Below are 16,500 nucleotides of genomic sequence, written 5' to 3' on the forward strand. Positions count from 1 at the left end.
CCAGGCATAGGCATAGGCAGTCACTTTGGTCCGAAAGGTGAACGAGCCACGCATAGGCATAGGCATAGGCAGCCACTTTGGTCCAAAAGGTGAAATCATTCACCTCGAACGTTACTCACACCCGGCCTAATAAAATGTGAGAGGAGATTAATCATGGTGATTCAGTTAAATGCAGTGGCTAGACTCGAACTCATCACGCATAATGAGCCCCCTCTCACTTTGGAGAGAGGTACCCCATACTGTCGCTTGTCAAACTCGATCCTTGGTCTTGGTCTAAGATTCACCACGAAAGACACTTTATGCCCCCTTCTTGATCAACTGAGCTGCCCATGTGAGCGACAGTCTCTTTATTTTGTCAAAATATTGTTATTATATATATTATAAGTAACATAAAAACAGAGATGCTCACCATATCCATATAATATATACACGTAAGCTTTACTTTACTTTTAAGCTCTTAATTATTATTATTATTATTATTATGACTTTTAACTTAAAAAGTAATCCACACACATGACATATGGTGGTGGCCTGAAAATAACCTAAAAAGCTAAAAGTGGCCCAGTTGGAATTTATTCTACATTTTAAATAAAAAAAAAAACTTTTTGAGAATTAAATACTCTGAACTACCTATAATCGATCTAATTAAATAATTAATTGATGATTAACTGTATAACAACATGACAATTAAAGCAATCATAAACTAAACACGTTCCCAATTGTTATAACCCAAACAAAACATGTTGAATAATGTACGTACACTTCTTTGGACACAAAAACAAGAAGCACCACTGTTTGCCATTGAGTTTCACAATATATATATATATAGATGAGTTTAAATTAAAGAATAAATTATATAAAATCCCATGCATTTATGGTCATGCATAACTTACTTACTTTATATGTTTTCGATTACATTAAAAAACTCTCTTACGTTTTCAAAATATTACAATTAAGCACAATTTGTTAAAATTTTACATAATTTTGTGTAATAATCTACATACAAAATATAAAATTTTACATACAGAATTCTAACATATGAAATAAATATAGAATTTTGCATTAGTCAACCAATAAATTACACAAAATTATATAAAATTTTAACAAATTATGGCTGATTATAATATTTTGAAAGTGTAAGAGAATTTTTTGATATAATAAAAAATACAGGAGATAAGTTACGTATGACCCTAAGTATAGGAAATTTCATATAATTTACTCTAAATAAAAATATGGGTAGTAAAGTGACTTATATAATTATTAATCTAACTGGGAATGAATCCCTTAAAAAAAACTCTACTTCTTATTAAAGAAGTTAAATTATTATTTTTTATTTTTTAATAAATAGATGGTTTAATATAATAAAAATTTAAAATACTTGACAGTTGTTATTCGAATTTCTTCATCTGTATCTTCTTTTAATAATATAATATATAGAATACCAATTTTTATTCACTTTAATTAAAGAAATTGTTATGTGAAAAAAAAAGGGTGAACTTTATATAAGAAAATATTTTTGAAAAGCTTTTAAGGCGTTAATGACAAAATTCCCCCTCCCCCAAAGGAGTTTTGTGTAATTTTAAAGTGGCCCAACAAAAAGGATGTGTGACTGACTACTCGGGGACTGGACTGGCGGAAGCGCAAACAACCACCAAAATTCCCAATTTCTCTCTTTCTCTGGCCCTCAGTAGTTGCCTGGAAGTGATCGACAGGGGAGAGAAGGCTTGGTTGCTCGTGTGATCGAAAGAGGAGCAGCTTCCTTCAGCTTCGGCTTCTGCTACATCATCACGTCTCATTTATGGTTGCTCCTTCTCTCTCTCTCTCTCTCTCTCTCTCTCTCTCTCTTTTTCTTTCGCACAGATACATATACTGGAACTGGCTGCCGCACCGCTGCTTGCTTCTGCTCAAAACCATCTCATCTCGCTCTACTTTTTTTACTCTCTCTCTCTCTCTCTCTCTCTCTCTCTCTCTGTTTACACGCTTATTACATATAACGACATGTAATTATCGCACAAAGCCGATGTCCGTATTGAGTGGTAGATGAGTCTGGACTCTGGCTGTATGAAAGTTTTCTAATTTTGGGTCCCCGATATATATTCGTGGATCTGTTTCTGTTTCCTCTTGGCTTTTGCTGGATTTCCGACGAATAATTTGGGTTTGGAGAGGTTCAAGGCGCCTCTCATAAATTTAGCCATTTTCCTTCACTTGCTTACTAGAATTTCTTTTTTTTTTCCCTTCCCTTTTCCCACCTTTCCTATTTTTTTGATTGTTGGTAGTATTCTATTCTCTGCCATTGTTTTCCTCTGGCGATCCTGTTTTAGTCAAACATTTTCTGATCAGCGGCTAAAGTTAATCGATTCTATTTTCTTCCATCTTTCTTTCTTGCTTTCAGAAAACCATATTTTTTCATTTTTTTTTTTTTTTACAAATTTCATTGGTTACCTGAATGTTTGGTTTGGATTGATAGATCGATATTTTTGACTGCGTGGTTCAGTTCGAGTTCCATAGGGTTGTGGTGGTTTGTTAGTTCTTGTCCGCTGTCCCGTCCCAACAGAAAGGCGCCCAATTTGGGTTTTGGAGGAGCAGCCCTATGGCTTCTTCTCTGTAAATCGTTTCTGTGTGAATCGTTAATGTTTTTTTGACTCACTTGGAAGTTTCTTCAAGGTATCAGGAAAAAGTTCCATGTGTCTGTGAATTGTGTTGTTTAACGAATGCTGCAAAAGGAGAAATATAATATCATTGTCGTTCTCAGCTTGTTTGCCTCCGCATCTCTGTCTTCAGTTGGTATAGTTATTCTTTTTTCTTCCTTCTATGATTTATTATTCAAAATAGAATTTTCTGTAGTTCATTTCTAGTTCTCTGATAAAAGAATGCAAGGAGATTACAGCAAAAGTTTTGCGGCCCTTGAACCAAATGATACTAGGGTGCTGTTTGACTCTTGGGATTCATGTGATTATACAGTGTCTAAAGTATTTATTTTCATCCACAACTTTGAGATTACTTTCTATTTCCTTAATCCACCCTTTAGTTGGACTCTTTTTGGTGATTGCAAGCATTTAATTGTCTGAATTTCAATAAAGTACTGCCATCAAATTTGAATTCAGCTGATTTTATTATCTGTCTTCTTCTTTGCTTCTACCAGATTTGCTTTATTTTTTGAACAGTTATATTGTTGCTGTTTTTGTGAAAACTTGTTCTACCAGTTGAATTTACCAATTCTTGGATTATGATCTTGAATATTCCTCAACTTCAAGCTTTTGAACACAATTTCTTTGGTTTTTAGCATCGTTGTACCGGCTGGTATGTACTATATCGGAACAAATTTGGAAGAAATTTGTCCTTGCTTTGTTCCATTCAAAATATCGATTGGTATGGGTGATTCCGGACGATGCCAGGCTACCAGCTGATATTAGAGTAGTATCCTCACATCAGTACTACCATGGCATATTTTTCTCTCTCACTCTTTGCATGATAAGAAAGAGAAGCCTTTTCTTCAGAAAGAAAAAACTTCTCTTGCAGCCTTCCCTATCAATAAGGATGCAGTCCGGGTCCCTATCAATCACTTACACACACACACACGCACACATACATGCATATAAAAGTATATAAGATATAATATAATGTATATCTGATAATATATAACATAGATATATTGTAATAAATATTAGTATCAAAATTTCTATATACGTTAATCTGAATTATGCTATTTATTGACATACATTATTTTTATTAATTATTTTTCTGTAAATTGACACTATTAAATTATTTATTCAGTATGTTATCTTATTCTGTTATGGCTATTTTCACACTAGTTAAAATTTTTAGTTTTGTGATTGATGCTTAATTTTTATTCACTTATTCATCATATTGTGCCTAATGACAAAATTGTTATCTTATCCAGTGTACTATTGAAAACTTTATGTATATTATTAATTTATAATAGTGATATATCCAAAATGATACCCAGTGTCATCTGGTAGCAATGTTGTATTTCCCAAAATGGGGGATATGGCATCCTCGGGATGGGGGCAGAATACCGTACTCCATCTCATGGGATAGGAGAACTCTTGAAAATTTAACACTATATTTGGGTGCTGATTATGGAGCTCTAGCCCATTTTTTGATGTACTCTAGCAATACTTGATGATACGTTGTTTGGAATTCATGATAAGATGTTTCAACGATTTTATGATGATTGTTGGCTACCTGATGCCATCATCTTCCTTTGTGGGTTGTAGTGTATCATTGCCCACAGAGGGTGGGGGTAATTTAAGTGTTTTTTTTTTTTTTTGGAAGAAGTTCAGATCTGTATATCATGTCTTGGATGTTTCTTGGTGCTTTCATTTCTCAACAGAGTCCCAGTTCTTATATTTCCTTTCTTAACATGAATAGGCACTGCAAAAGATGCATGCTGCCCTTCAAAGAACCTGTAGCAATACTCAGAAAGTTGCTGATGGAAAAAACATTTCTGTATCAAGGAAATTCTTGGAAGAAAATAACCGAAGTGCATCTTCAAACGTAATATCTCTTTTGTTGTAATAAGTGATTGTAAATTTTGTGGCATGAATGACTTTTTCTGACTTGTTCTCAGTTGATGTTTGTGTTCTATTTTAGGACCGTGAAGTGTCTTGTCTTGCTTGGAGGAACACTGATCATAGGTAACATAAGTTTGGAAATTGTATGGTGATTGCATGTAGCGGACTTGTTACATAAATAGGTTTGCTTGTGTAGATTTTAGTCTTTGAGCATACAGCAACTTCAGTTCTATGCTTGTTTTTTGAATGACACATCATGGCCCACCAGTTCTTCCTGTTAAGTTCAGATATTGAGCATACTGGCATCTTTAAGAGTTGTATTTTGCATGTAGTTTGGGAGCCTGCTCTATTTCTAGAACTGGCAATATAAAAAAAAGGGTATATGACTTAAGAAGAGGCAAATAATTATCTACTCTTGACTGTGAAAAAAAAATTGAAGAATTTTATTTAGTGCAACTCAAAAGTACTTTTTTCATGTGTCATGCCAGTATGATTTATCACCTCTTTATTATTAATTAGGTGTTGCATCTTAACATTCTTTGCCCTGGAACCTGATGGACACTGGAGAGTTGTCACATTGCCATTGCAATGCCCCAATCACACAATCCATCTTGGGTCTGGATTTCAGGTAAAAATGGATGGTCTCCATTTGGTTTCTCCATCAGTGGTCAGTTCAGTCATGGTAAGTCAACAAATTGAATGGAGAGGGCCTACAATTGAGCAAAGATACTCTCTCAAGTCATTTAGTGCTAGAAGCTGTTCTGGGTCAAAATTTCGGAATTGGTCTCAAAATAAAGGCTTTGCAAACAAATTGAGTAGATGGCATGCATTACCCAGCAATTCTTCCTCTCAGTCTTCTTTCAATAGCAGCAATTCCTCTGTTGTGGTCCCATGTGGCTCTACTAGCCTTTCTTCTATCCATATTGACATATCAACAGTAGGCAAGCCTGTTAAAGAAAATTTGAAAACAGAAGCAATAAAGAAGGAAAAGCAAAAGAAAAAGCTCCCATGCAATATTGTCTCAACTGACCTAGAAAACGTTTATTATAGAAGTTTAGCATCTGAAACTAGTTTTGTTAAGAATACTCGTGTTGAGATTGATTCTCTTCCATATGCAACTAGGCGGACAGTTTCATTGCCTGTGCTCAGTGGCCACAGCAATGATTCTGAAGGAAACAGCAGTGGCACCATTACCTCTTCTGAAACACGAGAGACATGCCTATCTTACATTGATGAAGTGGATGAACATCCTCCATCTGATTCTGGAACTAATGTTCAAACTGGTTTTCCAGAGTTTTCTGTATTAAGTGGATTGGAGGATTCTCATTCTCTATTGATCAATTCTTCTGGTGATCCATGTTCGATTGCTTTCTGTGATGCAAATGACTCTTTTGTGTTAGATTCTATTTCAGTCAGTTCAAATGGTGATGAAAGTATGAATGCTGTTGCTGCTACTAAACCATCAAATAAAGGCCCTGGTGATTCCTATTCCCGAGCAGAGGGAGCAACCTCTTCTGGGCAAGGATGTAGAAGTGGTAACATGAGCAAGAGAGGTAAGAACATTAAAAAAGTATCCAGGAATACATGTGTTTCTTGCTTAAGCAGTGTTGGAAAGTTCCATGGTTGCTCTGGGAAGGAGAATAGTCATTCCATTTGGCAGAAGGTTCAGAAGAATGACACTGGTGCGTGCACCTATGACTTGAGAAAATTTAACACTGCAGAATCACATAGTGATACTCAGACAAAAGGGGCTTCACACTGCAACATTGCTCAATCTAGTGCTTTATCGTCATGTGAAGATAAAACCCGGTCAAAAGCCAAAGCATCTAGACGGTTGAAAAGGAAAACTAGCAGTGTGTCGAAACAAGAGTCAAACTATTATTCTGGAAAGGGATTATATACTATTAAGGCAAGCTCGAACATGAACAGGAAGATCAATATGCAATGGAATGAAGTAGTGGAGATTCCAACGCAGTTAGTTGAGCAGAAAAGATCCAAGGGTGTTTCTAGATCTCGGTCTAAGATTGGTTACTCAAGGAGTGGTTTCCAAACTTACAGAGTTGAGTCTATGGCTGCTGAACCTGTTCAGAGCTCAGAGTGTAGTCCCAATGAGTTGGAGCTGCCTGAACATGCCTGTACCACCCTTTCCAGTTTGAATGATAAAATTGCTACAAGAGAAGGTAGCTCACTATCAGGTTTACTTGACCATGAAGAATGGCCTGAAGAGCAGTGTACTGAGTTTCTTTATTCTCCTGATGGTGAAGAAGGTAAAAAGGCAGATGAAAATGTTTCTCCTATGGAGAACACTAAGAAAGACCACAATTCTGGATCCATTTTGCAGAAATGGATACCTGTTGGAACTAAAGATTCTGAGCTTGCAAAGCTGGGGCATTCTAATCGATTACAATTGCGTAATCTTAATAAAACAGTGGTGGAAAAATGTAACTTGGGAAACACAGTGAGCAAGGGGTCTAATGATCCCAACAATTTTGGTGCTTCCACCATTCAGGGTCTTAGAGATGATAATGGCCTACAGTCAGAGGATGGCATTGAGATCCAAAAGCATATAAATCAGAGTATATGCATTTCTACAAAGTGCTTATGTCATCATAATCTAAATGACCAGAGCAAGTGTGCTTCTGAAAATGATTCAAACAACATACTACAAGCTGTGAATCATGCCTTTAAGGTGCAATTAGCATCTGAAGCTGTTCAAATGGCCACTGGTTGTCCAATTGCTGAGTTTGAAAGGCTTCTTTCTGCTGCCTCTCCTGTTATTTCCCTACCAGACAATATTTTGAGCTGTCAGACTCCCTCGCCTAACAATTTAGTTGGGGTGACTCTGTGCACACATAAGGCTCCCAATATCTCTTTGGGAAGCCTGTGGCAATGGTATGAGAAACATGGCACCTATGGCTTAGAAGTAAGGGCTGAAGATTTTGAAAATTCAAAAAGATTGGGTATTGATCGATTTGCATTTCGTGCATATTTTGTTCCTTTCTTGTCAGCAGTTCAGCTGTTTGGAAACCAGAAGATTTATCCTTCAAACAGTAGCAATGGGTTTCCAGGTACAAAGGTGAAGGAGGCACATGAGTTGGACCAAAGGTCTGGAAACTCCTCCAGCATTGATCGCTTTCCAATATTTTCAGTTCTTGTTCCTCAGCCTTGTCTTGAGGAAAAAAGCTCACCGACACTAAGGAACTGTGCATGTTGCTCAAAAATGTCCTCAGTATGCATTGACGGCAATGCAACTTCTCAATCAGATAGTTCTACAAGTTCCAATGATTTTGAGCTTCTCTTTGAATATTTTGAAGTTGAACAGCCTCAGAAAAGACGACCATTTTTTGAAATGTAAGTGTTGTTGCATCATTGCCCTTGGGCCTATATTTTGATTTGATGCCTGAAATATTAAGATTTTGGTTGCCATAATGTTTCTATACTAATAACTGAAGTGGACTTTTTAGGATCTCATCTTAGTTGTGTGGGCTTTGTCAACTTTGCAGCCTCAAATCTTTTGGACTAGTTAAATTCTTCTGATACCTGAAGTCACCTTTTTACTCTAGCAATCCATAGTTCAAGAAGTGTGTAAACTGAGAGGCATTCAACGTACCTTATTCCAGAAACAGATTTTTAGTTTTTCTGCATTACTAATACCGAGTAATTTGTTGTTTTTACTGCATGCTATGGCCACATTAATTTTTTTTGGTGATACTTGCCTCTTTTTAATGTGATGTGAAACTTTAATGAGTGGCAGGAATGAAACTCACTTATTAGTACAAAAGGATAACGTTAGAGGCTAATTAATATTGATTACAAGGGGGGAAACAAACATTTTATTTACAATATGCCACCAAAGAACTGTTGTAATTGGGAATAACGGATGTATTGATTAATTGCTGGTTTAATTAATGCGAGAATGTAGATGCATTTCATATGAATTTAGTGAATAATGTGGATAAGGACTTGAGTTTGCCAAAGTTGTTATGCATAAATGTACAAGGAATTATTACAGGTAATAAAAATACATTTACTTGAATTAAAGTTGAAGAATTCTACTCGAATGTGAAGTCGTGACAAGTTTTATTTTCATTTGTTACTTGTTGCTGACTTCTCTTAGAAGATAATTAAATAAATTGTGAAGATAAAAATAATTAAAGTGGATTGGAAATAAAAGAAGTCATATGTCGAATCAATTGGTGCAACAGTATCTCCATATTTCATGAATACACCAAATAGTGGCATGAAAAATTTACCCAAACAACATCTTCAAAGTTGCCCGCCTTATGAAAAGCTTATGAAGACTATAGTTAATATGAGAAACTCACATCTTTGAAATAATAGCTGTAGAAAATAATGTAACTCATCTAGAATTTTCAAAAAAAATTCTGTTAGTTACTTTTACTACCTCACGATGAGAAGAGAAACCTAATAAACTGCGAGTGTTATACGTTGAGAAGAGAAACCTAATAAACTATGAGTAATGTAACACTCAAAATGCCATATGTTCCAATCACAATAAACAGACTGCTTGTATATGCATGATATATAAAGTTGTTTCTTCAATAGAGATTTTACATTACAAAGAAGACAGGGAGTAAAATTGAAAAGCTAAATTAGAAGTAAAGCCACTTGTTGCAAAGATTCAATATAAATATCAAAGCACACCTTTTTATTATTATAGATTGGCATAGCAACCTACGTAATCACTTATGAAATTGAATTCATATGATGTCTCCCACACTGTATTTTCTTTACTTTGAAAATGGCTTTTTGGCCAATGTTTTGCATTGATGTTTACCCTCACTTATTTTTCAGGATAAAGGAACTGGTTAGAGGTGATGGACCTTCACAAGGCAGAGCCTATGGCGATCCAACTATTTTGGACTCTGTGGCTCTAAATGATCTTCATCCAAAATCCTGGTCAGTAATTTAAGTTATCCAGATGTTTATGGATAAAAGACTTGCATGCATTTTTTTTCCTGGTAGATGTGAAATACTGTATTTAGTGAAGCAGACCAAATAAGCTGATTCTAGAACAATTATATAAATAAATTAGGTTTAGTTACACTTTTACACCAAATTTCATGCTGTTCCCAAACTTTCAAACTAGGACAATCAAGCTCTCTACATGTATGGTCCAAGTAGCAATGGCATCCTATGTTAGTTTTCATTTAGAAATGTAAGAAAAATTCCCAACTAAAGCTGATAAGCCATATTTCCATAATGACGTGTGGTCAGTTTTCCTTATCATCCTCTACTAACAACTATATATAAAGGAGTGATGTTGCACCTCAATCATTTTCATGCAAAGGGGTTGACTGCAATAATTGAAAAGGAAACAGGTAAGGTGAGATTGGCTCCATTATTTTGGAAGTGATACATTTAATTGGTGCAATAAATAATGATGTGAGAAAAAATTGATATTCTTCTACTGAGACAATGTAATTTCTAGGTACTCGGTGGCCTGGTATCCTATTTATAGAATACCTGATGGCAGCTTCCGTGCGGCTTTCTTGACTTACCACTCACTTGGCCATTTAGTGCACAGAAGTGACACAAGGCCCACTTCTGACTCTTCTGGTACAGGTGCTTGTGCAGTTTCTCCAGTTGTGGGCCTTCAGAGCTACAATGCTCAGGTAGCTATAATTGTTATAACGGTTATGATTTTGACTTTTGCTTGATCATATACTAAGTTTTGTTAATGTTATTAAGATATTCATTAGATTCTGGATCTGCTTATGGTGAGAGGAGTTCTATTGCCTTTTGTGGGGCCAATGGCTCCTTGATTCAGCTGATATCAGGCTCTAGATTCTTACCATCTTTGATCTGTCATGTAGTTGCAAAGTGATATTAATCTAATGGTTTGAATGTATAGTACAGGGCAGAGAGTTCTTTTGACATTGTACCTCGTCTTCTATCAGTGGCAGAGGAAGGACCTACTCCTCACCTGGGCAATTTTTTTTTTAATTTAATATAATAGCACATCATATATTTAAGTTTTTTAGATCAACATCATATATTTAAATAACTAACAAAATTTTGTGCTATTAACATACTCCAATTAATTGTCGAACTTATTAAATTAAGATGCAAGTAGTTTTTAATAATTTAATTTTGATTTTGTATAGAAAAAAATTATAATGGAAAGATTGATAAAGTCTCTTTTGCAAGTATAGTCTATGTACATTGCTTAGTTATTTGGATAATAATTTAAAATTTTAATCTTTAACCAAAGATCAATATGAAGATCTTCTCAGTTTATCTTAACTCACATTTTTTTGAAAACTTTTTTTTTTCTTAAAGAGCTTTTCTATAAATACAGAATATTAAAAAAAATTAGCTTAAAAAGTATGTATAATTTTTAATGTCCCCTTTGGAAGTTTCATCAAAAGTACCCCATTTATATATACAAGTTTACTTTTGTTATGATTTTAAACATTTAAAATGTCATATAATGATTCACCATTTTCTTTTCTTTTTTTTAGTTACTCATGACCTTTTATTTTTATTATTTTTTTTCAAATTGACCCATATATTATATATTTAGGAGGGGCAATTTTACAAATATCATGTTTATATGCACTTTTTACAAACTTGAGAGGGGGGGCATTTATGGAAAAGTTTAAAACATCATGTCCAATGTGCAGTTTTGCAAACTTGAGAGGGCAATAGCCCCCCCAGCAACACATGGCTCCGCCACTGTCTTCTATCTTACGAGGGTACATGTTGAAAGAGTATTGTTTGTTGCAGTTGATTGAGTTTTGAACTAGAAGTGAAAGTTATGAGAAGTGAGTCTGAGGTCTGGAGGTTGTCTTCTTAATAAAGGGGTATCTGAAGCTCATTGACATCAATCAGGTGTCCTTTGTGATTGCTGAAGTCAAGGACATCTTCTCTGTGATTGAGCCCATTAAGGGTGTTCAAAGGTTGAATTGTATATTCAGATCAGAGATTCTTTGGGTGTATACAATTCTTCTTGAACACTCAGTTCACCAAGGGGAAGGTCATAGTTTGATGAGTAGGGAAGGTATATCTATGGGTATTGTGCCATTTCTGGGTTTTTTGAGAAACGGTGAAGGTTTCTCATTGGTGGAAACTAGTAAAACATATGTAGAGCTTGCTGCTCCTCCTCGATTACCTGCTGATAATTTGAAGTTTTGCCTTCTCAGGGTGAGGTTTTGTGATTTTTGGTGGAACCTGTGAATGGTAGTTGGTTATTAAGGTTTCTTTGATGTGTGCTTGATTTGGTTCTCTTTGGGATTGAGCAAGGGTGTTACCTCAGGCTATGGAGCTCAGAAACTAGGCTAATATTCTTCCAAATGGTATTGAGGTCAATAATTTTTTAGGGTTGTTTTTTCTTTTCATTTTTTTCGTCTAAGGAAGAGGATTTGTTAGATTAAGGCTCAAGATTGGTGCTTTTAAAATTATGCACTCTTCGTATATTACTACACTGCCTTAGCTGGGCAGGTGAAGGAAGACTCTATACCTCTTTGTGTGAGGCATAATTACCAGTAACTTGATACATTTGCAGTCATGGTACAAGGTATGTTAACATATGGTAATTAGTGGTATGGAGGGGGGTAGGCTTAATGGTAGTGCTATTTGAACACTATTTTTATATTTTTTTGATAAATACAAATACATTTCGATCTCAATTACATGATTGCATGAATACAATCCATTAAAGCACCGAACACAATCATTAAATTACAACATATACAAATTTACTAAACCCAACAATAAGTTGGATGAAATTTTTTTGAAAACCTACATATAGAAGGACTTGAACCTGAAACCTCTAAGTTATCAGGGCCTCAGCTTTGCCATCAATGTTTTGACACACACAAAATTATAAGTACTTCAAGGAATTAATAACACCCCTTCGTAAAATTTTCAATTACTTTTTAAAAATTATACATGCTTCAAAAACTATAAACATTTTTCGTATGTGTAAAAAGTGTTTATAGTTTAAAAAGTAAAGACTTTCACCATGTAAAAGTGTTATAATTTTTTAAAAAGTGTTTATAATTTGTAAAAGTAATTTGATAATTTAACACTTTAAATTTGTAAAAGTGTTTAAAATTTTTGAAAAGTAATTGATAATTTTATGGAGTGTTATTAATTCCTTGAAGAAGTACTTATAATTTTGTGAGTGTCAAAATACAATGTCAAAAACAATGTATTCAAATAGCATTAACAGTAGGCTTAATTGGTGTGAGGCATAGTTTCCAGTAACTTGATGCATTTTAGATCTCATGATACAGGATGTGTTTTGAAGCTGGTTTGTTTTTCTGTTTGGAATTTTTTTCTATTTTCTTGTACAACTTATGCTTGAACATTAAGTTGGCATTCTAGAGTCATGTACTTTCTGAAATTCATATTTCATTCATAGGAAAATAAAAACTAAGTAGCTCACTATTGCATTTTTCCTTTCCCTTGTGTTCTTTGCAACTCTTAAACTTGCTGGTGCCTTGCTTCACCTTCATTTGATGTCAACAAAATCTCCATTCAAATACATCCGTCTGTTACCCTCTAGTTTTAAATTGTTTCAATCGAGTTCAAACACAGATTGGGATCCAAATCTAGATTGCGTTCCTCGCTAGCCAGGGCCGCAAAAGAATCTCAGTTCTAGAGAAGATTGAACCTGGCAACTATGGTGTGAGGAGGTGCTTAGAAAAAGGCTTATTTATCTTGAAACTTCTACCCTAACCATTGTTGGAAAATCAAAGTTCCTATTATTTCCACAAAATCATTTTGAAACACATTGAAACTCACTGAAGCATTATGAAACACATTCGGATACAGTAACTTGTTCTCATAATATATATATTAGAAAGTTTGAGAAATATATAGTAGAGGAAAAATATAAACTACCTAGAGCAATTGGGCAACTCATTCTCTTGTTTTGTGATTACATAGAGATTCTCATTCTCTTGGTTTACATGAAGTTTTTTAGTATTGATTACCCTTTGTTGAAGTGACGAGAGAAACTCCATATAAGGTGACAGGCCTCTTATATGAAAAAGTAATTACGTAGACATTTTGAACTATATGGTCTGGCAAGTTATTCGGAGAAATATGGCTCCTGCAGCCTTCTTGTCCATTATTTAAATTCTGTGTATAGTTTTAATGTTTTTGGCAGGCTGTTATCATACGAGTTCTTGGATAGATACTATTTGGACCGCCTTCCATTATTTAAATTTTGAACAGATTACATCCCTCTTTGGTGTGCTGTTTAGGCATAGATGATTAATTTGCTTATGGTGATGAAGAATATTTACACGTTTGAGTTTTTGAATGGCTAATAAACAGGGTGAATGCTGGTTCCAGCTAAGGCAGCCTACATCTAGAGAGACAACAGAAGTCCTGGGCTTAGATTCCTCTGGAATTTTGAAGGAGCGGTTGAGGACACTTGAGAAGACAGCATCTCTAATGGCAAGATCTGTTGTAACCAAGGGAAACCTAGCATCTACAAACAGACAACCAGATTATGAGTTTTTCCTCTCTAGGCATCGGTGATAACAGCAGCACCCCTTCTGAGATGTAGATAGTTGAACAGTAGTCACCTTCTGGCTTCTGCTAAAGGATTTCAGGAAAACCAACTGGATGGAATCTTAATCTAAAATAGGTTAGATGGTTACGTTACTACTCTCAAACCACCAGCCTTGGTATCCCAGCATTCCCCGTGTATATTTTTGTAAATATGTGCCTTTTTCTTGTGTTTTTGATAGGAAAGGTGCGTGTACATACATATGTAGAGTCTTGTTGTTTCTTTAAAGGAAAAATGCAGTTCAGGACCTAACATTAGATCCACCAGCCAATTATCTGGGCTTGCAACATTCTGTTGTCTTTCTTAGTTTGGACCCTTATTTTTTTTAATCTTTGTCAATATGTTGCGTCCACAAACTGAATAGGTAGCTAGCTCTTTTTGCAATGAAGCAAACCATCGTGGTGGAACTTTCAGTTGCAAAAGTCAGTTATTTCCGTAGTTATTTGCTTGTAGCATTTCCAAGAACAATTTATCTATTTATTTTTGGCAACTTTTTTGAGGTTCCTTTTTTGCCATGGTCCATGAAGACCCTTCAGTGTATGACCCACCTTTTAAACTCATTTCTCCCATTTATGAAACTTGTTTGACCCTTCAAGTTATCGTGCCATAGGGAATAAAATGAAAGCTAATCGAACTAATGCAATAAAAGGAAACAAAACTATTGCGCATGTATGGAGTAATTCTACGTTTATATTTTGATAAACTCCTTTTGACATTCGAGTCTTGCTTATTTATTAATCTATTTACTAACATTGAAACAAATGAAAGGAGCTTAAATAAAAGGGAAACCGTGACCGTGTTAGGCAAGGCCTGTTCATTCACCCAAATAGGGAATAAAATCGAAACAAATAAAATGAAATATATGAAACTTTATGCTTTGGCGGTGAAGTATAGCGGAGGGCAGTTCCTTTCTTACATATATAAGAATATATGATTACAAAAATGCTCGAAATTCTTCTCTATTCTTCTATGGTACTAGTCAGTCTGCAAAACAAGATGGATGCCTTTCAGCCGCAACAGATCTACTGCCAGGGCTGGAACAAGGGCTTCTATGTTACATCAAATCATAACCTTCTGAGATGCCCATATTCTCACACTCGGAAATTGTTTTACCCAAAAAAAGTAACTGTTTTCGCATGTCCATAACATCACTAGCAACTGTCTCAACCAGTCCAATCTTCATCACTTCCATTAGTATCCTAAAAAATATTAATTACGAAAGCAGGTTAAGCAAGTCCTAGACTGAAATATTGGCCAGTCATTTATACCTAGTATCCTAAAAAGTTCTAAAGTTGCATATTAGTGAAACCTGTACCTGTGATGTACTTGAAAATTCCTCAATGTCATCCTCTTCAACCTACAAGGTTTGTCAAAAACAAAATAAACATCAAAAGAGGACATTTACCAATCAAAGAGGGAACACAGGACACATGGCTCATAGCATCAGAGAAAAGTAGATGCTAAGTGGGCAGATTGAACATGACGCAGCCTTGTAGAATAAATTGTGTGAGACTAAAAAGCAGTAGAAAAATATGTTGCTAGGCAAGGCACTTCCAGGAAGCTGTCTTTAGGATACTCACTTCCCTACTATGGCGCAAATGGCGACTTAGAAATTATAACCCTAGGATACAATGCCTAACCACTTAGATCAAAGAAGATTAAACTTCTTCAAAGATCTTTGATCAGAACTCAACCCAAATTAATAATAGTAAAGTAAATAAAGTGTAGGAGAGCAAAGAAACAAGGAGATAGGTGTGTATGCACCTCTAATATAAGGAAACCCTTAAATGAGAAAGTACATGAAGCCTTTAACAAAAGCCCTCAAAAAGAGAAAAAACAAACATACAAAACAAATAAAAAGAACAAGGTTGGTTCTTTAATGCATTACCATTTATCAAAAAGAAGAACCAGTAGTTAAAAGACTAATACCTCAAGTTGTTGATTAGCTGTTTTATCTGACCCTAGAATTTTACAGAAACAAACAATGAGCTGAAACTTACCAAAACCATACACAAATGAAAAAATAAACATAAAAACTAATCATGTAAAACAAAATTTTAAGAAAAAGGAACTACCATAAGTTAAATGAATTAAAAAGGTAGAAATTCACATCCAAGAAGTAACAGTAATAACTGCCATGAGTAAGCCATCCTATGATTAACTGCCGATGATTTAAGCGCTGTTCACATGAAACCATGAGCCAACGTATGTAACAAAGATGCATGAAAAAAAAAAACCAGACACAGCAACTGACCAGCTTTTCTGTCCTCGACTTTCCTTCTTTTCCGAGGTCCCTTATCCTGCAATAATATGTAGACTTAATAATGCGCCCAAACCAGAAACAAGAATGCAACCCCATCAGGTTCCTTCAACTGCCCCACATTAAGTAGATATCCTATAATGAACTGCAGATGAATG

At 35.1% G+C, this 16,500-nt stretch overlaps 2 protein-coding genes across 13 annotated transcripts in view; one reads left to right on the forward strand and one right to left on the reverse strand.

Annotated features, from left to right (window-relative positions):
* The first annotated feature begins 1,622 nt into the window (after positions 1-1,622).
* On the forward strand, positions 1,623-14,572 carry LOC127794564 (uncharacterized). 9 transcript variants are annotated; one of them, XR_008021699.1, is made up of 8 exons: positions 1,623-1,801; positions 4,393-4,518; positions 4,615-4,658; positions 5,055-7,886; positions 9,351-9,455; positions 9,774-9,877; positions 9,988-10,171; positions 13,845-13,991. XR_008021699.1 is itself a non-coding variant. In XM_052325754.1 (7 exons), exons 1-7 carry the CDS (start codon positions 1,799-1,801, stop codon positions 14,049-14,051), a joined length of 3,501 nt encoding a protein of 1,166 aa, XP_052181714.1. In that variant the 5' UTR covers positions 1,623-1,798; the 3' UTR covers positions 14,052-14,572. The 9 variants fall into 9 exon arrangements, 8 of the variants coding, with proteins under 8 accessions (XP_052181714.1, XP_052181719.1, XP_052181717.1 ...); XM_052325754.1 differs by lacking the exon at positions 9,774-9,877 and having other exon boundaries at positions 13,845-14,572; XM_052325759.1 differs by lacking the exon at positions 9,774-9,877 and having other exon boundaries at positions 5,658-7,886; positions 13,845-14,572.
* A 344-nt stretch (positions 14,573-14,916) lies between these two features.
* The window catches only part of LOC127794264 (E3 ubiquitin-protein ligase RING1-like), a 45,107-nt gene continuing 43,523 nt past the window's right edge, over positions 14,917-16,500 (reverse strand). For 3 of the 4 annotated variants that reach the window (XM_052325219.1, XM_052325216.1, XM_052325217.1), the window contains exons 11-14: positions 16,337-16,382; positions 16,012-16,043; positions 15,398-15,439; positions 14,917-15,281 (exon numbers count right to left, since the gene is read on the reverse strand). In XM_052325219.1, coding sequence (XP_052181179.1) covers positions 15,246-15,281; positions 15,398-15,439; positions 16,012-16,043; positions 16,337-16,382 — 156 coding nt within the window. In that variant the 3' untranslated portion in view covers positions 14,917-15,245. The remainder of the gene's footprint in view (positions 15,282-15,397; positions 15,440-16,011; positions 16,044-16,336; positions 16,383-16,500) is intronic. The other variant, XM_052325220.1, reaches the window with a different exon arrangement.

The sequence above is a fragment of the Diospyros lotus genome, chromosome 2 (assembly GCF_014633365.1).
Source record: "Diospyros lotus cultivar Yz01 chromosome 2, ASM1463336v1, whole genome shotgun sequence".
NCBI lineage: Eukaryota > Viridiplantae > Streptophyta > Magnoliopsida > Ericales > Ebenaceae > Diospyros > Diospyros lotus.

Excerpts from the sequence above, each read along its gene's own strand:
- LOC127794564 (XM_052325754.1), top strand. Across the intron at positions 4,659-5,054 it reads TGGAGGAACACTGATCATAG|GTGTTGCATCTTAACATTCT; the intron begins GTAACATAAGTT and ends ATTATTAATTAG. Across the intron at positions 10,172-13,844 it reads TTCAGAGCTACAATGCTCAG|GGTGAATGCTGGTTCCAGCT; the intron begins GTAGCTATAATT and ends GCTAATAAACAG.